Source organism: Camponotus vicinus, unplaced genomic scaffold (genome assembly GCF_025532165.1).
Source record: "Camponotus vicinus isolate PSW18456_S1 unplaced genomic scaffold, iyCamVici1.0 SCAF_1, whole genome shotgun sequence".
Taxonomy (NCBI): Eukaryota; Metazoa; Arthropoda; class Insecta; order Hymenoptera; family Formicidae; genus Camponotus; species Camponotus vicinus.
Genome location: NW_028141945.1, coordinates 9,132,066 through 9,154,650, shown reverse-complemented (window position 1 = coordinate 9,154,650; position 22,585 = coordinate 9,132,066). Strand labels below are relative to the sequence as shown.

The following is a 22,585-nucleotide window of genomic DNA, read 5'->3' as shown; positions in this document are numbered from 1 at the left end:
TTACCAGACCCGATGTTATTAATAATTCCAGTACGTAATATGTGATACAATCATGGATTATCGATTGTTTGCGTAATTGATTTTAATATAATCACACTCGTTATATATATGTATAGATATTTTCCAGAGATGACAAAAATACTTTCAAATAATTCTTTAACAATGTATTTTGAAAAAATGGGAGGAAAATTATATATTTTTCCTTTCTTTTTCACTATTAATTTTTATATTAGTAAATAAGCTTCAAATGAATTTAAAATCAATTATAATCTAGATTTAATTTCTTTTTAGAATTTGTGTTCAACCATTATTCTCTCTAAATGTTTATATTTTGGCGTATATATAATTTATATATTTTTATATGTACGTTCGAGAGAGCTTAGTTACCGAGCTTTCAAGTGTTCGAGGTATCAAAATGATAAAGAGATATAGATCTAAACGTAAATTTAATCTTTTAAAAGCAAATTCTACGCAATAATATCTGTGTCAACTATACCTAACTACTTGCGATAGCTCATTTCGATAATTTTTAATCTTTATTTTTTCGCGATAATAAAAACAATTAAATTACATGTAAATCTCTATCCGTGATATCAGCTGATCGGCTCCGATCACGTCGCGCGCGTGAGTACGTGACTCTAATCGTCGCAGCTGTCATGGCGTCGCGAGTGCCAGGATAGCCTCGACGAGAGATTTCCACGCTGTTTTTTGAGGAATACTTGGATTTTGCGACGTGACGCGATGTTGATCGCGACGTTATCCGATCATCGTTGAAAATCGCATCTGGCCGAACGGATCTGGAAATTCAAAGGTATAATTACGAAGTAACGCGAAGCAAAAATTTCGCCACGACGAAGAAGCCCGGTCTCCTCCCCCATCCCTTTTCTCTCTCGACGCTTTATATACGGATCGTGTGTTTTAAAGAGTTGCCCGATCTGCGAATGACAGTCGAAGTCGCGAGTGTGATTTGATCCCAGGAGTCCGGCTTCCTCGTCGACGAAACCGATTCGACTGACACCGATACAATTTCCAGTGAGCTCCGATTTCCGTGGTATAATGGAAAAAAATGCGGAAATGTGTCATCGGTAAGGTGCGATTTGTCTCGAAACCTTGAAGGCTAATTCGGCTCGATATTGTTATGGCAATGTTCCTAATTTATGCATTAGTGATACATATTAAGGGAACCCACAAGTACGCGCGCGCACGAAGGAAGATGTTAATTTGTTTATTCAATTGCCGAAGTAACGAGTCTTTCCTTCTCTTAGTTTTCGAGGACCTCGAGACGAATATATTCCGCAAATTCTTTCAATTCCCGGGGTCGTTTTTAATCCGTTAATTATTTATTTACAAGCACGATAATTAACTCATTTTCATGCAATTATATTAATTCTAAATATTTTCTTTTCACAGTCGAGTGTTTTTCTGTGAAAAGTCGGAAAATAAATATTTCTAATTTATTGAAAACATACACACCCGGTGCATTTTTCGATATATAATACACTTCATAATACGTCAAATCATTATTTACATTGCATTTGCATCGGAAAAAAACGTACTTCAGTTCGCGAATGGATAAATCACTTTCCTCCTATCATCTAACGGGTGTATCTGGAGCGTGATGGGTCTCTGCGATTCCCGACGATTGTGTAAACGACACCACAGTCGCATGGTTGCAAAGTACACAATCTCCATGAATGACAGAAAACTGAAGCCCAAAAAGAGACCGAGCAAGCCGCCCGTACTTGCTGCAAATTATGCCCGAGATTAATTATTAATTAATAAAACTTTATAATTGATAAATCGGTTTCGAAATCGGATACTTACACAGAAATTCGGTGAATCCGTAGAGCTCATTTTTTACGTATTTCGTGAATTGAGAGTCTACGAAGAATAGGTGAACTACCGCCGCATTTTCCCTACGTAAATAATTTTAGGGATTAAAATGAAATGTACAAAAAATGTATCATATGTGTGAAAATTACGTGTTTACAACAAGAGCGCCTTTAAGTGTATGATTTGTGATAAGAGCGTGCCGCGGGAATAATATATATACAGGCGCATATACAAGGTGTCCAATATAAAAAAAAGAAACCCGATTTTATCTTAATGACTTCTGTCACTCAACTTTTTGTCAAAGAAAACATAGGAGAGATATATAATTGCTTACAAATTTCCTCCATAATCAAAATGAAGTTTGTATTTAAGTTCTAATGTGGAAGTTTTTCGTAAAAAATAAGGAGAATCTCTTTATAAAGATTTCCGGGATATCTTGTAAAAGACCTGTTGCACTCTTTTATTCACATTAACGAGTACCGTTTTTTGCGATACGTTTTGCGTGAAATCAAATAATTACGTGAAATAATGTAAATTCTTCTTCACGTATCGTTTGTCGATGTCGAAGGTCGACGATAATTTATTCTGCGAAAGCTCTATTCTATAATTGATCTCGAAGCAGCCTGGCCAGCAGTTGCAGCTCGGTCTGTAAAATAAATACATGAAAACTCGTGAGAGCAATCGCGCGATTTTTCTGTCTCGCTAGAAAAATATACAATTTCGAGTAGAACCCACACTTCCGTAAGGTTTATCGGATTCAGATCCTCGTCATAGAGCTTAATTTCCATAGCTCGTCTGGCACGTTTAGCACATAGTTCATCTTTCTTACCGCAGATCGGTGTTTTCGCTGATTCTGTAAACAACACTATTAATACAAAAAATGCTAGTATAGGGAAGTGTAGAAAGTACAATATAGAAAGTACAGTATGAAACAATTTTGAAAACAATTGATCGTTCACTTTCTTCAATTTTTAATTCATAATATTAACATATGTATGATAATAGTTTCAACAGTATGTTTAAATTCCTGCATAAGTAAGATTTCAAAGAATATTTGATTACTTGGTTGAGATATAATAATAATAATATTTTAATATTATAAATTATATAATAATATTTAATAATTTTTTAATATAATTTTATAATAATTTATAACAGTAATATTTTAATAATAATATTTTATCACACAGAAATAATATTATTTGACAATACATTATCAAGATATTATGTAATCAACGTGATAATTACTTGGCATGTAATACTGCACGCAATCGCAGATTTTCTGCGTAAAATTCGCCTCGCACTCCAGAATGCAATTCCTCTGCGTGTATGTTCGATAGTAACGTAATTTTCTTTCGGTCGTAAAGAAGCACTTCCGCTTCTTTTGCGGGATAGAGATTATCGACGGATTAGCAGTCGATATCCGTGGTCTTATGATCACTCGGGTCTCCTCACCCGGCGTGATCGAGAACGAGAAATCGGCGATTTTCGGCGTCTCCACGGGATTATGGAGCAGCATCTGTAAAATCGACCGTATCTTTTAGGATCATTATTGTAGATTTGACTCGAGGATCAATCGGTGCCTGAGAAAATAATTCATGAATTTGCGAATATCATTATTCACAAAAGACACTTTTTATTCATTAGTTATTTTATAATTTTATATTTACGTTTATTAATTATTAATTATCATCTAGAAAAATAATAATTAATAAATGTAAATATATACAGAAAAAAAGGACATTCTTGTTTTGAAAATATATTTAGTTTTAACATGGAAATCTTGAAATGAGATTATATTGTGTTAATTAAAGAAAAATATAATTGCTTGGATAATTGCTTACTGGAATTAAGCCATTTTATATACTTCAATCAAGAAAAATATATTCTTATGATTTAAGATTTAATTTTGGAATTAAATAATTATATATTCTTGAGCTGACAATTACAATATTAAAATAAGACTATAATATTATTGAAATTTAAAATTATTAAATTCTTCTAAGAAGATTATAAATTGTTGCATATATATGAAACAATGAACGCGTTAGTTTAAGTATATAAGTTTTGATTTGACACTTATTTTTTTCTGTGTAAAATTATAAAATAATTAATGAATAAGGAGTTTCTTTCATGAATGAATTAATAAGAATTTTTAATATGAATTTTCGAAATTTTCGCTGGCGAAATAAAGAGTAAAATAACAGAGAGAGGGTTTTTGCAGCGCAATACCTTAAAGCCCATACCAGCGGTTGACGAACAATAATATTCACTTGCTTCCACGTCAAGGACTAAAGTCAAACCGTAAAACAGTCCAGAACCATATGGCCTCCACGGTATAACATCCGCTGGCATACTCGCGTCATATCCCTTTTCAGCATTCCAATCGACGCTGCTGGATGGATATGTTATATTCAAATCGGGCCAGTCGTGTCTAAAATATATACCATTCCCGAATCGAAAATTTGCTTCTTTTTGCAGCGATTAGAAACTAAACTCGCACACAATATTTTCCATTTGTATATGTCAAAATTGCATAGCGCATTTACGCAAGTTTGATGTAATCGGGCCTCACTCACGGATTATAAAAGAGATGTTTCCTGGTCACTGAGTTGAAATTGCAACAAATACCCTCATCGGTCATCGTAGGATTAAAAATCCTCTCGCAATCGGTCTGATTCCCGTGCCAAAGGCAATAGTACAACATGTCCGTGCATGGCTGAGATACCTGATTAAAATAAAGAAGAATGAAAGTAAACTGAGATAAAATATTCTCAATTATTGACATAATTTCAATCATCAATAAATTTTAATCATCTTAATTTTCTTAGTAGGTCTAACTTTAACATTCCCTGTAGGAAATTATATTATGCTACGTGCATTGATCATAAACCGCAGCATCCTGTTCCAGTCTATAGCCTGATTCTGATCATAAGTCACGTTGCTTGGTTCCGAATTGCAGAAATCTTCTATCAATATTTTATCCAAATCGTCAGACCTGGTAATAAAGATCGCAAAAGCGATTGCTCGCACTGATTAATTCCGATAATAGTTATTTATAATAATAATTGTTGTATGTATATGATTATATTAATTATATATCAATAATAATAATTATTGATAATGAGTTAATGTTTTACCCGCGCTGGATCCGTATTGCTTCAGTTTTTTTGACATTGTTCATATTGCAGATTGTTATGGAAGGAAAAGGGAATTCATTGAGAGAAACCGGCTCGGGACTTAAAGAAATAATGATGGGCGATCCGTTCCACTTTTGATAGAGATAATAGATATAATATGTAGCCATTCCCAACGCAGTGGTGAACGAGATTATCCAAAATATTCTACAAAAAATGCGTTCAATATGCTAGAACATTCTTCAGTCTTAGAATTTCATGTATAGTAAGTAATTTCATATAATTAATGACATATATAATTTCGATATAATACTATGTTGAAAATTGTTTCTCGGCTCAATTACTGGAAAGCTGTTTCAAATTTTACTCCCTTTGCGAAATTCTTAACTCGATTTTTAAGGGTTAATTGTCAAGATATCAATACATCATACTGTATATTTTTTTAAATTTTTCTATACGAATTTTACCTTTCTATGATTGACAATCCCGAGTTACCAATGTAACGCAAACCGTGAAGGGTGCTGTTCATGCAATATTGCTTAGTAAGTTCATTGAGTTCGGTGAATAGTTGAGGCTTCTTTTTCTTCGACAATCTAACAAGAGCCATGAAAAATTAGAAAAATATAGCGGGGGTTTGGTTTCAAGAAATTTGCCCTCTTACCTTTTGACTTTTTCGTTTTCCTGATCATTGCTTCTATTTGGAATTGATTCTTTAGTCGTGAGTAAGTTGTTGTGATACCTCGATCTTAGGGTGAAATCTTGCGATCGGTACATATTCTGAATATGAAAACGCTTTGTTCATTCCTGTTCATTACTCAGATCTTATATTTCATGTGTGTATTAATCAAATAATTTATTGCGAATGAATAAAATATATTAATTATATATTTGAATATATTTTATTTATTCACTAAATTATTTTTTACACAAATACAATTTCGAATAATAAAAAAGCGATTGTAATATTATTTTAATTGACAACGGTCTATTATTATCGTAAAAAAATTTGAAAGATTTTTCAGATTTTCTTAATCCTACCTTGGAATGATCACGAGCCGGAAATCCCTCTAATCGTTGGGGCGGTCTGTAAGGATTCTGCAGGTGCACAGTGTTGATAGTATTGTTAGTTTTCAGGTAATCTGGCGGTCTGTCAGCGGTATTGTAATAATTATTCTCGATTTTGACATCCGACGAATTACGATTGGAGGATTGTCTCGGCATTACATGCGGATCAAATGTCCTTAGATGAGCGAAATCAGGCGTTCTATTTGAAGCGACGTGCGTTAAAATACGCGCATCGTTCCATGGATTAAAAATCGACTTGGTCTTTTCTAATCCCGATGATGAATTCTTCATTTCACAGACATGCTTTCCTTTACCTCATTGTGATCATATTTCATTCTTCGACAAATTCATTCTCTCATCAAGGGACGATTTTACTTTTTTGACTGCTTTATTTTAGGGTGTTCTAAACAAAATATCGGTTGCTTATATTCGCATTTCTTTTTCGATACACTCTCTAAAAGTAAATCAGTGTATTATCACTGTAATCAGTGAGTATTTACTGTTTTTCAGTGATAATACACTGATTCACTCTAGTGAAAGTAGTAGAAACTACTTTCACTGAAAAACAGTAAATACTCACTGATTACAAACAGTTATAAGTACAGCACTGATTACAGTGATAATACACTGATTCACTTTTAGAGAGCACGAGTTGATTATCTCTTATCGCGCTATTATTCAAGAAGCTTATCCAATAGGAAGGTCTAATATAATAAATAAGAATATTTCTTTGTGAAATATATAATTGTTTCTCTCGATTTTTTAAATTTTTTCTCGGATTTATCATATATTTTAACTTTTCATCGTACGATTCAAAAAGAATCACAGTTTTTGAATTCTGTCAGATAATACTGTCGCTCAATTTTATAAGAAGAGAAAAGCTCTTTCGATCCTGTCGCGACGCTTTTTCAAACCACCCCCTAAGACGGCTGACAATTGACTGAAGTGTAACAATAGCAGTCGAGCATCCTCCCAACTTTAACGATAGGATACTAGTATCGCAAGCTTTTACGTTATGCGTGTGCGCGTCCATAATCTTCCGGAGGTAAACAATATTCAACGCTATAAAAAGACAGTATGCGACACGATCTTAAACTAAATGAAAAATGTCATAGTTTTTTTATTTAGCTTTTAGCCTTAATTTTAATGGAATATTCCTTGATGTATTTGTTTTTCTTAAAAAAGATTTCTTGATAAAATCATCATTCGTCTCTTGAATTGATTCTTGAATTTTAATTTCAAAATTTAGTATCAACTTTAGCGATTCTTAAAGAACTGTTTTTCTCGTGATATATCTCGATACTGTTCCTTTCTTAATTAGCCGTTTAACGTTATCTCCGGCAGTTTTTATTGACGTGAGAAAAAACTTACAAACGTCACTTTAAAGTACAATTATATTAGCCTAAAATGATAGAGAAGCGACATACGAGACTTATCTTAAATCTACTTATAAATATCTACTTTTTTCATGTCTGGAATAGCATATATAGTATTTAAAAATAAAACGTAAAAGTGACGCTTTTTCTCAGTATAATCGAAGAATATATTTATGATAATTCTATATACTTTAGAACTGCATTTCTCGAATCGTTTTCAATGTTATGGCCACGCGAATCTACTGTGCATAAATAAAATAAAAAATAATGTGCGGAGAAATCAAATATTAATCAAATAAATATCAAGTAATGGATATTATTATGGTCATTCTGATTTCTATTAATATTAAACGATCACGCGAAACCAGCTGTTCCCCTTATTTCGGCACCTTTTTTGTATTCGAAAAGTAATCAATGTAAATGTAAAAAAACATAATGTTGCTGTAACGATGTATATCTTTTTTTTTGCGTTAAAAAACGTGCACGTGTAAAATACATGGCAATTTATTATTGCCATTATGCCGTTATCGATCGCATCGGATGCATATATCACTGATGCAAAGCAGGATAGATCGATGCAAGTATATAAAAGCGCATATGTCGCGTGATTATGAATTGTTATGCGTTTTAACGATGTGATGTTTAACGACGGGATAGGACGCTCTCTTTACTTCGTGTGCGATTACTATCCTTAAACAAAGATGATATCATTTAATAAAAGCGTCCGTGAATAAGCCTATCCTACGTCATTTTGTCATACGTAGAATTTTTTTGCAACTGAATTTTTTTACTTACACTGTCCTCAAATATATATTATTAAATTGAGATATTTTATTTTATTATTATACGTGATTTTTTTAATTTTTAGAGAATATTTTAAATATCTTTTGTCATGTTTGTGTACGACAATCATACACGAATTCCCAAGTGCGTAATAAACATGAATTAGTTTATTTTACAACGTAATGCAAAACGCTATATTCGACTGCCATTATTATTTTTAAAATCCAGAGGCATCTAATTAGACTTTGTTATTGTTATTATAAACGCGATAATATTGGTGTAAGATACAATGACAGCAATAGCATAATGAAAAGCCACTTTAAAATAGTTTCGACATGAGTTTCGACATTTATGTATATAATAAGACGAATTGTAAAATGATCACAAACTTGTCTGCGTTTGTCGGGTGGAAATGTTTCGTGACTGTGTCTCTCTAATGGATCGTCTAAACGTAATTACAAGACAAACATTCGTGTTATCCTTATCGATGTTCAACGGCACGAGTCGCGACTGGGCGCTTGTCCGGCTGATGGTACCTTGAACAAAATACGTCCCCCTCCAAGTTCACAGGATGACGATGGCAACGATAACATTTATATCAAAATTATTGGCGTTAAGTAGCGAAAACAATTTGTCTGATGAATTTTGGGTCAATCAGCAATTTATCGTCACGTTTTGATTGGTCAAAATTGATTTGGTGATAACAAGATATGCGCGAATCGAGTATTCGTGAGGGATTAATTAATGTTTTATTCATGTAGCTCAATGATAAATGAGCAATGTTTTCTACGAAGAAAATTACTAAATAATTCATCTTAATTATGCGAGTTTTATAAGAGAATTTGCTATTTAACGAGATTATGCAGATAGTGAGCAACACATTGCATACATAGGGAAACTTCATGAGAATGGCAAGGTCGAATTCTTTCGAGATAACATTGTCTTTGTACAACGACGATACTAGGTCACCGCGTCGTTTGTTTTGCCCTGACAGTGTCATAAACGACGATAATGATTATGCGCAAGTGACGAGAGATGTTCTTTTTAAATACACACGTGATTCTATCAACTCAATTAATAACATAGAATCCCTCGCGTGTGATATTTATGATATTTCGATAACAATGAATTATGATATTTAATAACATTTCACTTTTTATCAATGTATTTTTTCTAATTTATAAAGTGGAATAACAAGATAAAGTTGATGCATAAATCATGATTAGTCAATTTGTGTGTATTTTTTTATTAATTGTATTGTTTTTATTATAGGCAAAATGTCACGCAGAAACAAAAAACGAAAAACCGAGGAGGAAGAGCAAAAAATAAACGATGGGGAGCAGGACAATTTTTTCTCCGACGAGATGAAGGAGGAGATGAAAACAATGTGGGAGGTAATTGAGATTATAATTCAAAATATATTCATCAGTGAATTTCATTGGGTCGTATGAAAAAAGCTTCATCTCTCACAATATTCTTTTAGATACCACAAATTTTTCACTTTCTTCATCTTACAAGAGAATCTCTCAATATACCTCAATTCTCTATATACGAAATGGAGAGGATGCTGTTGATACCGAGAGCCTCGAAGCAATTAGCAAACATCATGACGTGTTTGTTAAGGTTATTGTATTAAATTAAATTCGAGATTTATACAATATGATATGTAAGAAGATGAAAAAGAGATTATATTAAACAAACGATATTTTTTTAATTGTAGTTCCCCAATTACCAAAGCAAAGCTGCGCAAGGTGCCACCGATGCCATATGAATTTTGGACCAACATTCTTACGCATAAGATGGCGAGCTGGTTCAAAGTTTATCATGCAAAACACAAAGATGCGACCAAAGTACGTATTTTCGTAAATCCCTGTTGCGGATCGATAATTCCTTCTCTATAGCTTTATATCGAGTATATTCATAGCATTTTGAAAACACATACATATATATAATATACATCACAGTGACCGGAGATGTGAACAAAGATTTTTAGGTTCTAGAAACCATTGGCGTCGAACCAGAATTCTGGAAGGTCTTCCCTAATGCTTCGTTACTCGATGGGAAACACTTTGAAGATCTAAGCTTCAAGCAGAGAGTCTGGCTGCTGAAAACCGTCTGTGATACAATCATGGTAAGTCCGTGATAATCTCAGAAAAGGAAAATAAAAAATCTATTAAATTAAATACTCCTAATTTTTATAGCATACTAGAAAAACAGTTCAGGAAGATATAGCAAAACAACCATGGGAGGATCAGTTTGAAACACTTTTAGGAGTCGATCGCTATGGAACGAGATACATTTACTTTCCACAATTCATCCCAAACGATCTCAGAATTTACAGGCATTGTCTGAACAATAAAATTTTGTCGACTGTCAAGGTATCTTTCTGATGCGCTAACTTTTGTTAAATTATTAAAATTTAAAATTTTTTAATAAAATAATAAAATCACATTGTGCTGCGATTTTTTTGTACAATTTTATCTACAATAGATAATAATTATTATTATCTAATTATTATTATTATTAAATAATATATAAATGTCCATTTATTTATTAAAAATTATTTTTATCACATTCTTCAAAATTTCGAAAGAAAGTTTATTTCTTTTATTTTAGATTGCAGCACCAATGTCCACAGTATAATGAATAGTACTTGGTTATTCACGCCATAGAACGCTATTAAGAATTTTGTTTTTGGAAATCACGATATTCATTATAATGAACACTCGTATCTCTTTCTAATGGAGAGATATTATATAAAATATAATATTTCATATAGACTGTGTGTGTATATTTATTATAAATATATCAATTTTATAAATTATTTTATGAATTGTATATGTTACAGCCTGTTAAAACAAAGGAAGAAACGGAAACGGGCAAGTTAATCGATGCGAAATTGAGTAGATATAAACAAAAAAAATTGCAGTCTCACAATAACTCAGCGTGTCGCAGATCAACTAGACACAGTAATATTAACAATAAGGACTTGAATGATTACAAGGGCAACAACAATAGCACCGCGGATTCGTTTATCAGCGAGGATACGAATTTGAGTAATACGAGCACGTGTACTAATAATAATAACATAAATTTGAATGCCATAAGTAGAAAACGTAGGAGTTTATCGAAAATGTCCGAGGAAAGTACTCTATCAAATGCAAAATCCAGTGGCTACGATACCAATGCTTCTAGTGATAAGTCTGTCGACAATGAATCGTCGTCGATGTTCAAAGGTTTTATCAACATTCAAAATGATAATTCCGGTATAGGGATAATTAATGAAATGTTAGATGACCTAAAGTCGGAAATTGATGAAGAAAGGAGAATGAATGAACATGGGAGCAATAGTAACGAATTATCACCGCAAGGAAATCTTATGAAAGCGTATAAAAATACAATAGATTCTTGCGAAACTTTAACCGTTGAAAGAGATGAGAATGAGAGATCGAGCGATAATTTGTCCAATAGCTCAAAAACGGACGATGAGAAACTGAACGACATAATTAGTGCCGAGAATTCTAAGTTACCTGAGAGTGTATATGCCAAAAGTGTTTCTGCCAGTGATAATGTAAGTGATATTTCAATATTGACGTCCAAATCGGATGACGAGAAGTTGAGTGAAACAAAGACCAGTGGTAGTAATGTTAGCAATATTTTTAATGATTCACTCTGCGCATCTCCTTCCATCGATAGTGTATCATTAAGTGAAGAAGTGACTAAATGTGACTTCCATTTAGACAAAAAAGTTTCATCAACAAAAATAAGATCGAATGATTCGATTGAAAGAAGAACTTTAAGAAATAGGATACGACTACGATCTCGAAATAAAGCAGGACAGTATATTAAAGAAGACAAAATTAAAGTGGAAAAAAATGAAATAAAGAAAAAGGTGAAATTGGAGGTGGATGATAAAATGGATAAAGTAGATGAAAAAAATTTCTCTGCAAGCGAGTTAGAAGATGTCGAATATGATCTGGATGATTACACAAACAATTCCAATACTGGTTATAATTTAAGAAAATCTAAGGATCCAGAAACTGATGAGTATAAGAAACATTTCGACAACATGTTATCTGATCTAAGTGTTTCTGAATTTCAACTAGTAGTCGACACTGTGGAAGACTTAAGGGATCTCATTAGCAGTTTTTCAAGCAATAATTTAGAAAGCAATGATGAAGTAAGTTTGATATTTTCATTTATAACATTTCACGTCTTATTTGCTAAAGAACTGGCATTTACAGATAGAAGAAGTAACTCCTCTGTGTGAAGTGACATTGGTAGTGAAATTAAATGAGTTATTAAATTTCTTGGAACCAATGGAGGCAGCTTTGAAAGACACAATGCGAAAAGCAAGGGCAAAACTTCAAAGGGAATGGTCTAATTTTAAGGAAGGGTATGTATAGTAACACAACTTTCATATCTTAATGCGCGAGATAATCGGACATCATTTTTCAAAATCTCATCCATTGTCACACATTAAGACAATTTTAAAAATATACAACAGAAAAATATTAGAAAATATTGTCTCACTACATCTCATTTAGTTTCATTAACGCACATCTGCAATGTTTCTTCTCTTCAATTAATAATGTCGCATGTATCTTTTTCCTATATATAGCTTTCATATCTTTGTAATTTAATTTTCATTATCTGGAGAATTCTCAAACTACCTGACGCCTCTTGAAATTGCTACAATCCATGTGTGATACTATGTGGTCGCTGTCCGCACACTTCTTCCAGTAATATTAATGCCTTTGTCAAGCATATATGGCAGACAAGCTGATGGTGTGTTGTAGCAATGTGGAGGATCAGGACTCATCCAGTGAGGGTGGTCTCAGCTCTAATTGGTGGGTTCTTGGATCGCAGGGCAGGGATCCACTGTCAGTTCCCGGAGATGCAACGTTACAAACGTTACCGCAACTTACCCTATCCTCACTTGGCACCCAAAACGGTCAGCAACAGCGACAATCAACCGAAGGTGAGAACGCGACCAAGAATTCCGCCGAGCAAAGTCGCCGCGAAAGTCGGGAAGCGAATGGCAACGAACAGCGGAAAGAAAACAGCGAGAAACAATCGGATGTCGAGACGTCACCGACAAGAAGAAACCAAATTGAGGAAGGAGGAGAAAAGCGGGAACACAAACAACACGGAGAAAACGAGAATCCGTCGAACGACGAAGGTAATTTTTTTGTCATTACATTTTCCGTCCGCAATCTTGCATGTTCTTTGTATCGTATCGAGAACAACGCAATACATTCTTTGAATCCTCCTTTCAGATGCAGAACAACAGACGCGACGAGTACTACGAACGCGCGGAGTTTCCTCGTACACAGAACAATTATATTCAGACGACGAGAGCGAGGAGGACGAGTTGGAGGAATGGACCGATGTTGAGGCAGTCTACGCGGCTCCCGGCGCACAGGACGATACATCCGCTTCTCACACTGCTCCGAAAGTCCGACACGCTGACGGTCAGTCGGAAGAGGAGGACTCAGACCAAGATTGGATTCTACCGGGCTCTCGCAAAAGGAAAAATAAACGTTCATGTAAGTACCGAATCTTCGAGGAAATTTAGGCAGTCTTATATTATTTTTCCATTTATTTACAGATTTATTTATAGATTTTTTATATAGAATTTGTTTCTTATGATGGAGTTTATTACTATTAATTTATTTTATTACAAAATTTATAGATTTTTTATAAAGAATTTGTTTTTTTACAATGAAGATTACTTATTACTAGATAGATACTTTATTTCCCCTAGGGGTTTAAAGGGCGTTTTTCAGGAACGTACCCAAACCCTTACACCATGGCGCTGATTACTTATTACTATTAATTTATTTTATTATAAAAAGATTGTCATTATTATATATTAATAGAGAAATTTAAAAATATCTGATAATCTTTCATTCTCTTGTAATATTTATATTTTTTCACAGCTGCCAATCGAAGATTAAAATCGTTCCAACATAAGGTGCAAAGCATTACGGAAAAAACAGGTGATTCGCGAGGTAGACATTCTGGTGGATCTAATATCGACGTGTCCACAACAAACAAAGAGGATCCTAAGCGAGCAGTGTCTTCCGCGAACACAGTCTGCAAACTCGAATCTGTCAAGAGTGTGCACTCGGAATTGGATATTAAAGATGAGGGTCCAATCTATGAATCCGGTTCAAATCATTATGAACAAAACAACTATGGACCCACGAATCCACAACAGAACTATTATTACGTGATGCAACAGAATCCTGGAATTGCCGCGGGAGGGAATGTCATGTCCCCGCTAGGAACTCCGATGATGCAACAGAGTGTGATTGTTCAGGGAATCGCGTCGCCGCAGGTTCAAAGCTATTATGTGCAACCAGGTGCGCAGACGAGTTACGTGATGCAAAATCCACAGACAAATTTTCTACCTGCCGCTCAACAGCAGCCCGTCTTTCCACAGCAAGGCCCACAGATGATAGCGACTCAACCATATGTTAACAGCGTGAGTTACGTACCCTACATGGTAGCTACGACTACGCAGCCTCAGGAATATATGGTCGCATCAATAACAAATCAGCAAAATCCATCGAAACCGCAGAATAGATGCAATCAGAACAATAGATATACGACGACATCGCGACAGAACTCGCAACATCCTAACGGTATGGCGATAAGAGGCAATAATGCACCTGTCAGAGATACTTGTCAAAGAGCCACCAGCTCAAAACCCACGAGAGGCAACGTTTCTCAACAACGCACATCCAAGCTGCGACGAAAAGCACCACAAACATCTGGTACGGAGAACAGCGGCCAGAAGACCACGTCTCTGATCGTGCTTAGCGACAGCGATGATGAGATAGAGATGATCATCACTGAAAAAACTAGCACGGAGAAAGAGACTAGATCGGTGCAAACTCAAAGAAACGTTAATCAGTCTAAACAAAAGCCTGTAATCACTTCGGACATCACTGTCGCATCGGCGAAAGGCGTCATCCCACCTCAAATCATTCAACGAATGAATCAAGGTGGTATATCCATTACACCGATAAAAAATACACCTCCACCACCAACGACGAACGGCAATACGCAATTAGTGGTAGTCGTGAACGAGACCGGAAGCCACTACGCCCTTGCATTACCCAATGGCAGCAAGCTTATACTTACTCCAGAACAGGTAGCGCAAATCAGAGCTTCGAATGGAGGAAAACTGATCTTGTAAAACATGTGTAATAATATATAGCAATTACTGATCATCCTGGACTACATATGTATCGTACATATCTCGGTCCTGTTTTCCGATTCAATTCGTGATTGAAGGTAAAATGTGATACACGTGTGAATCGATAGCTTTGCTTTTCAAGTACACTTTTCATATTGCGATTGCGAACCAGAGAGTATTCTGATTTGAATATTCTCCGAATATATTTATGCTGATTTATAAAATAAATTTCTACAGATGAGATATTCTTTGTTACATGATGTACAATTTTAATATTGTTTTTTAGTTTTATTCTCTCTCGCGCTGTGTGTACAATACATATATATGTGTCGGGAAAATTTGTATCCGACTGTAATGCTATCTTACGATAAATAGTTAGTTGGAAAAATATTATATCTTTAGACGTTAATTTTCAAAGTTTTACAAAAAGTACAGCGAATAAATTAATTATGCGCTATATTTCCTAGAAAAAATGACTCTGCAGCACGTAAATAATAATTGATTTTTACACGTAGAATAAACTCATCCAAATAGTAACAAGTTACTATTACACACATCGAATTTGAAGAATTATCATTGGCTGTTGTTCTTTGCACATTTAATATCATATTAAAAATTAATATTTTAAATTAAGATGTTAATTATAGAGATTTTAATCCAGATATCTATATAGTCTTTTGTTTAATTTTTATGTTCAATTTATACATACATTTAAAATTATATATATATAGTGCTATATATATAATTAGTATAATTTGTTTAAATTGGAAAAATATTTTTTTTTAAGTATCGTCCTAAATATACATATATATATTATTGTCACAATACAATATCGAATATTAGATACCATATTTCGTTTATTGATTGCAGTAAACAATGTACAATAATGAATGATATATCTCTTTAAATATATTACTCTTTATAAGTTATAAACAAAATGCTTTTAACTATGTTACGAAAATAATCTGATTGCTTGGAAAAAAGCGTCTTCAAACTAAGTCGCGAATAGGAACATTATTATTATTAAAATGATACAATTCCGATAATTTTGGCAACACCACAAGTATTTTAGCTATTTCTTCGTAACAAAACAAAATCCAAAAATTTCTAGAGCGCAATAGTTCTTTCTTTTACCGAGTTATAAATATTATTTTATACGTATATTGCTTATAACTATAGATATATGCTTATAATTATGAATAATTAATTTTCAATTTTGTTTTCTAATTTGAGTGCCAAGTATTTCTATATACAACTTTTTTTATTTTTATATAAAATAAGTTTCATGATAAAAATAAAAAATCGCTCAAAGTAGAAAAACAAAATTGAAAATAAATTATTTTATAAAAATTAAAGTATTTTCACGGAAAGAAACTCATAAATTTAACTATAATAAACTTCTTTAAACAACATAACATCCTCACACTAAATTGATGAGTCTATAAAAATAGATAAAAAAAGAGATTTTCAGTCTCAATGTTCTAATATTCTCAAAAAATATTCTTGTATCGTGTCGTCAAAGTTACCAATAATCTTCTTAAAATTGTTAAAATCGTTTAACACAAGAGTATCTCAGGAATAAGTGATAACAAAAATATAAGCGCTCAGCAAGCGGGTCCGGCCCGATCAATTCTATGAAATTAGGACGCAATTCTCGTTAATTGGATTAGGAACAAGACATATTTTTGCATCCTCGACATATAAAATTGATAACGTAACAATGTTCCGACGCAAACATTTTCAATTGCTGCATTCATTGACATAAATTTATCGTCGTCCTTGAAGCGGCGCGACCGCTCTCCTTTACACCTGATTCTTTCGCGCGTACGGTAAATCTTTGTCGAAGGCCAAGAACTTGAACAGGCGTGTCCCGTTATAAGGCGTGTTACTCCCCGGCGGATGAAGCCTCATCTAAAACAAAGGCCGTTCATTAGATAATCATAACGATATGTATTAGCGGAAATAATTGATCCGGGATTGTAATTTACATTTTCCTTCGCGCTCGATGTAGGTGATCAATTTACCTGCATCTTTAAGATCGTGGTACGTGCATCTTAAAGATGCAGATAAATAATTGATCACCTCTGAAGGACTACGTACCACGTGTATTCTTGACTTTCGTTGCCTTCCTTGATATCGTGATAGAAAATGATGAAATAATGTAATGAATAATATCTATTTTGTAAATACTTTATTTATATTCATGTACTGATATGGAACGATTAACAATTTTTTTGGAGATTATGAAAAAAATTACACAACTTTGAAATCTTTCATTAACGCGCGATGTTTTGTTGTCATTCTTTTTCCTTTATAGATTATCAATTGTCAGGATCAATTCCTTTACAATAATATTCATGATTAATCATTTTTTTCTTATATATTACAGAGTAAATGCTGGCGATATTTGATAATAGATTCATTAATATATAATTGAGTTAAATTCAGGTGTTTAAAAACAACTATATTCTCTAAAGCTCCATCGAAGGGTTAATGATCAATCACCCAGCTTGTATATTATGCGGTTAGTTTTATTAATAATGTTATAAAAATTAATTTTCCCTTACAAAGGAAGCTTGAAAAAGAGCCTCGACTCTAATATTCATTATCATACTTCATGTTAAAAATAAGTTTGTAGAAAAATTTATAAAGAGTATTTTCGCTATTTTTACGATATATTTCGCTCGTGTTAATTATTTCTTTATTATCCACTTCTTCATCATGAGTATTTCATACGCTAGTAATTTGGTACCGCTCGTTAAGAGCATATGTATAATGTATAACAAATATGTAATAAGAATAATACATAATTATTACTATATAATATGAAGAAATAGATAATCGATTTACGAATAACCACGAGTTATCTACGTCGCCGTGCAGTATTATTTTATATTGCAAGTATTATCTATACAAATTGCGAGCTTCTTTCTCTCGACGATACAGCAGCCCCGAGCATTAGTATGATGTGGCTTTGATTTGATTTGGGTTTTATGATTTGCGTGCGCGTGGATCGCGGCCGTGCAGCATCTCATTCCCGTTTTTCTATTTCTCGATGTATTCGTTGTCAATGGCTTTTGCATCCCCGTCCGGATTACTGAATCGTTTCTGTAATGAGAAAAATCCGACACCAATCTGTTACACGCGACATTTATTACGATGATGGCATGGATCGAGCAAATTATTTTTTTTCTTAATTAACAATAAGTAAGATTAATTCTCATTAATATGTAATTAATTTTAATCCGCATGCAAGCTTTTATAGCGTCTTATTCTATCCATATTAAAGCGATTAATTAAAAATTAAATTAAAAAATTAATTAAAAACTGGACAATTTGTAAATTTTTATCAGGGGAAGAGCACTATCTTCTTTAACATATCTTGTGTAAACTGATTCGAATAATCTTTCTACATTATCTCACTCTAATATTTGCATTGCTAGTTTCTTTATAAATTGTATAAATGATGCATCTTTGCGTATAGCGATTTGCGGGAAAATAAATTGACTCACTCACCATAATTCTGTACTTTTCCTTGCACGCGTACTCGGTTTCATCCACGTCGTTATAACAGTCACTCTTGTAATCCTCCGGTATCGGGCGACCCTCGAATTGGCAAAGCCTAGAGAGTGGTCTGGCCTTGACCAGCATCTTCTCGAAGCCGATCGGCTTGTGTTGCGGACAGTAAAACACATCCGGAGTATTTTTGTCGAAGACGATGCTCTTGCGCATTATGTCGCCGCATTGCACCGCGATGAGAAGTGCCTAAATATATGAATAAATATAAGTAAAAATCCTTTTTATAAAATTTTAATATCGCACGTGATTGACAGGATATGTTTTTGATGTCTGATTTGGAAAATTATGACATTTAAAAGTGTTATAAATTTAAGAAACATTGCAGCAAACAGTGCAGAACATTACATTTACTAAAAATTACATTTACTGCTGATTGATCTATATATTTAACGCAAAATTACCTAACGAAAAGGGAAAGATTGTTTCAATTTTATGCTAGCCAGTTTCTCGCGCTATTTCGAGAATTAGCAAGCGTTATTTATACGTAATTTTGATTAATTAACCGCGCTATTCTCTATCCAACGTCATAAATCATCTCAGCTTTCTGCACAGAAAATTCCCACGTTCATGACATGTGTGTGTATGCGGAGAAAACGATCGGCTTCCGGGAGCACGAAGCATAAGAAAAATGCATTCAGGAGTGCATGTGTCCCGCAACGAATGAAAGTCCGGCCACTTACTGCGAATACGACGAGCAGGCTGCAGACGTAAATGTTCCCTGTAAAAAAACGAAGTAAAAAGGTGAGTCAACATGGAAAAATCAGTTACGCAACATTGTGCACCAATAAAAAAAATAGAGAAAGGATCCGGAATAATATCCGGCAGCGATCGGAGCTTGCGCAAGTAAAACCTTGTGATTCTATTATTAAAGACAAGAATATGTATATTGAATGTATATTTTGAATATATATAAGAACATAAAAGACGTATAAAAACATATAAAAGAACATAATATTGAGAAGTATACAATTTCTAGAGATTTTATTTTCTTGTACTCATTAAATTATATTTCTAAATTATTCATATTTTTTTTTATTAGCGAATTATTTAAATAATTAAATGAGAATTTTTTAATATAATTTCTTAATTATTTAAGCAGCTTATCTTTGAAACATGCTCTTACATCTTTTCGCGAAAAAAACTTCTCATTTACAATCATCTTCAGGTGTCCATTAATTGAGATCTAGATTTAGATAATTTCTCTTCTAGTCGCATATATGTAATTGCGATTACGAGTCTCGATAAAAGTGATGTACACTTTTTTTCTCGCAAGCCAATTAATATATACGCGCGTTTCCACACATTTTTCAATTCTAGGTCAGTGTTTATCGTCGCAAGCATAGCTTCTCGCATCGCGCATTTGCACGCGTATTTTTTTTTCACGGCCAACGGCCAGAGTCAGCTCCGAAATGTCACGAAAGCGTTTCTCTTATTTCACGCTGACCCAAAATTAATCGAAGCGTCTCGACTTTTCGACATTATCGCGATTCGAGACTTTCCCCGTTATTTACGCAATAGCATGCATATACATATGTAAGGTGTCCTGTTCAGTTGCAGTTGATTAAATTGGAATAACTTTGCGTCATACATCGCCGAACATATGAAATATAAATCTATCTACGGGTCAGAAAAAATACAGACTCGTTATTCTCCTAAACCTAATAAACTTAAATAAAAAAAAGAAATAGTTTATTTCAAGGAGCATTTATTCGAAGAAGAAATATCGCGCGTCGTTGTTGATAATTGAAGTATATGATTGCATAATGTTGCAACCTTATACCGGGATGCATTCGAACGTGACATTTTCACCGCGAGAGATTTATCCGTGATATTTCACGCAGCATCCACAGATAAGATAGACTGTCTGTAATAGTTGAATAATTTAAATTTAATTTAGCCAAAACTTTTTTTATGTGTATTCTCATTATGATGCACATTACGTATATTCTCATTATCTTTTTCCTTATTCTTATTTTCTTTTCTTCATTTTTTTAATATTTCAAAATGTTCTAGGCTTGATCTGATTTTGCAAAAGTCTTCGTTAAGATAATTTTCGTTGTTCGACATGCATATTTTTTAAGTTATCCATAAAAAATCTCTAGTTTATCATATTTCTTCTTGTCTATGGACTTTTCCACATGTTTAGAAAATAATGAATAAAGATAAAAATAAGATAAAGATTAACGTCAAGAAATGAAAAAGCATCTGAAAACTAGATTATTTAGTATAAAGTACAATATAAAATATATATATATATATATATATATATATATATATATATATAAACATTTATCCTTTGAATAATTTTACAGTTTTTTAACAGCCTAATATCCAGAAGAGAAAATCGTTAACATCGCTCGAGATAATTTCTTTTTGATATTTATAATATATCGAAAAATTTATTAAACAAATATCCAAAAAATCCATAATCAGATGTTTGAAAGATCATTAGAATTGTTTCTTTGGCTCCTTTACATACTTTAGATATTTCTAATATTCGAGAATCATTGTAAAATTCGAGTGTAAGGTTCGAATATAACGTGCTTAAATTTACATAATGATGATACACATGGTGAATACGCGATTCGAGAGGGAGGATCTAAGATCGCAACAGGCGAGCAAAAAATCTCAGCACAGCGCGTCGCAATGTCCTGTTATCCGATATTCAATTAGCTTTCGTCAGGTGAGGGATTGCGTAGGTGTCGAAAAGAAGCCAGCTGAGTCAGCCAGATCTCGTTCGACTTACCCATGCTGTTCTTCGGCAGCGGACGTTCGTTCGCACCTGTTGATCCTCACGACTCAGCGTCTTCTCGTCGACTGAATCGCCGCGTCCTCCCCGCTCTTGACTCGGGGACCGTTTGTTAAGCAGCACGCTATGGACCCACATCCGGGGCCTTGTATATAAAAAGGAGGGAGCCTTGGTAAAACGGATTTAATTATTAGTATGAAATTATTAATATGTATTAATTATTAATAAGTAAAAAATATAAATATTTAATATATATTTTAATTAAGCTTAGAATATATAATTGCAATATAATCAAATTTAAGGTTTAAAATACTTATTTTTATTATTAAACGTATATTTATTGACATACAAAGTAACGCTCGAATAAATAGTTTGATTTTAGTTTCAATAAGATCATCATTAGTAAGAATTTAATTAAGATGTACATATTATTTTGATGACTTTTTATCTTATGAAATAAAAATATATGAATGTGGTGATTATATATCATCATATTGCGCTTAGGGTTTTAAAATACCTTAATCCGTCGCTGAGTACAGAGTATTTCAAATATGAGAGTCGTCGACAAGAAATTGCGCGTTTCATAAGCAATTGACAATGTCTTTCCTTTTATAGATGTAGGATGAATCGCCAAGCGTCATCTTCGCGAATTCGAGTCGATGAAATAATTGAAGAGTTAAATGGATGAAGGCGGTATACATTGCAGAAACCGATCTGCAAATGTACTGTATGCATACATTTAACGGTTTTCTCGAATAAAATTGTAATTACACACATAATATTCATAAATACATAGATTCACAAAACTCAAGATATTCAATTACTTGCTACTCAAACATGGCATAGTAATGTTTAG

At 33.4% G+C, this 22,585-nt stretch overlaps 3 protein-coding genes across 12 annotated transcripts; 1 reads left to right on the top strand and 2 right to left on the bottom strand.

Moving 5' to 3' along the window:
- The first annotated feature begins 633 nt into the window (after positions 1-633).
- On the top strand, positions 634-18,763 carry LOC145972691 (uncharacterized). 5 transcript variants are annotated; one of them, XM_083101483.1, is made up of 13 exons: positions 634-811; positions 4,374-4,834; positions 5,025-5,235; positions 9,467-9,588; positions 9,678-9,817; positions 9,915-10,044; positions 10,188-10,325; positions 10,396-10,572; positions 11,043-12,374; positions 12,439-12,590; positions 12,994-13,376; positions 13,474-13,743; positions 14,137-18,763. In XM_083101483.1, the coding sequence occupies exons 3-13, from the start codon at positions 5,229-5,231 to the stop codon at positions 15,399-15,401; spliced, it is 4,116 nt and encodes a 1,371-aa protein (XP_082957609.1). In that variant the 5' UTR covers positions 634-811; positions 4,374-4,834; positions 5,025-5,228; the 3' UTR covers positions 15,402-18,763. The 5 variants fall into 5 exon arrangements, with proteins under 5 accessions (XP_082957609.1, XP_082957601.1, XP_082957625.1 ...); XM_083101490.1 differs by lacking the exon at positions 634-811 and having other exon boundaries at positions 4,403-4,586; positions 4,665-4,834; XM_083101475.1 differs by lacking the exon at positions 4,374-4,834.
- Positions 1,441-8,730, bottom strand: LOC145972712 (pickpocket protein 28). Of its 4 annotated transcripts, none has more exons than XM_083101536.1 (13): positions 8,584-8,730; positions 6,009-6,438; positions 5,632-5,747; positions 5,438-5,563; positions 4,974-5,177; positions 4,714-4,831; positions 4,413-4,561; positions 4,066-4,267; positions 3,082-3,352; positions 2,569-2,698; positions 2,354-2,479; positions 1,825-1,916; positions 1,441-1,745 (listed from the first exon to the last, which is right to left on the bottom strand). In XM_083101536.1, the coding sequence occupies exons 2-13, from the start codon at positions 6,324-6,326 to the stop codon at positions 1,558-1,560; spliced, it is 2,040 nt and encodes a 679-aa protein (XP_082957662.1). In that variant the 5' UTR covers positions 6,327-6,438; positions 8,584-8,730; the 3' UTR covers positions 1,441-1,557. The 4 variants fall into 4 exon arrangements, with proteins under 4 accessions (XP_082957662.1, XP_082957689.1, XP_082957670.1 ...); XM_083101563.1 differs by having other exon boundaries at positions 2,569-2,686; positions 8,584-8,729; XM_083101544.1 differs by lacking the exon at positions 8,584-8,730 and adding an exon at positions 6,616-7,092.
- LOC145972818 (uncharacterized) lies at positions 16,241-22,387 on the bottom strand. 3 transcript variants are annotated; one of them, XM_083101808.1, is made up of 5 exons: positions 22,247-22,387; positions 21,727-21,897; positions 19,661-19,698; positions 18,918-19,166; positions 16,241-17,312 (listed from the first exon to the last, which is right to left on the bottom strand). In XM_083101808.1, the coding sequence occupies exons 2-5, from the start codon at positions 21,728-21,730 to the stop codon at positions 17,205-17,207; spliced, it is 399 nt and encodes a 132-aa protein (XP_082957934.1). In that variant the 5' UTR covers positions 21,731-21,897; positions 22,247-22,387; the 3' UTR covers positions 16,241-17,204. The 3 variants fall into 3 exon arrangements, with proteins under 3 accessions (XP_082957934.1, XP_082957949.1, XP_082957941.1); XM_083101815.1 differs by lacking the exon at positions 16,241-17,312 and adding an exon at positions 17,578-18,509; XM_083101823.1 differs by lacking the exons at positions 19,661-19,698; positions 21,727-21,897; positions 22,247-22,387 and adding an exon at positions 19,382-19,651.
- Between the last annotated feature and the right edge of the window lie 198 nt (positions 22,388-22,585).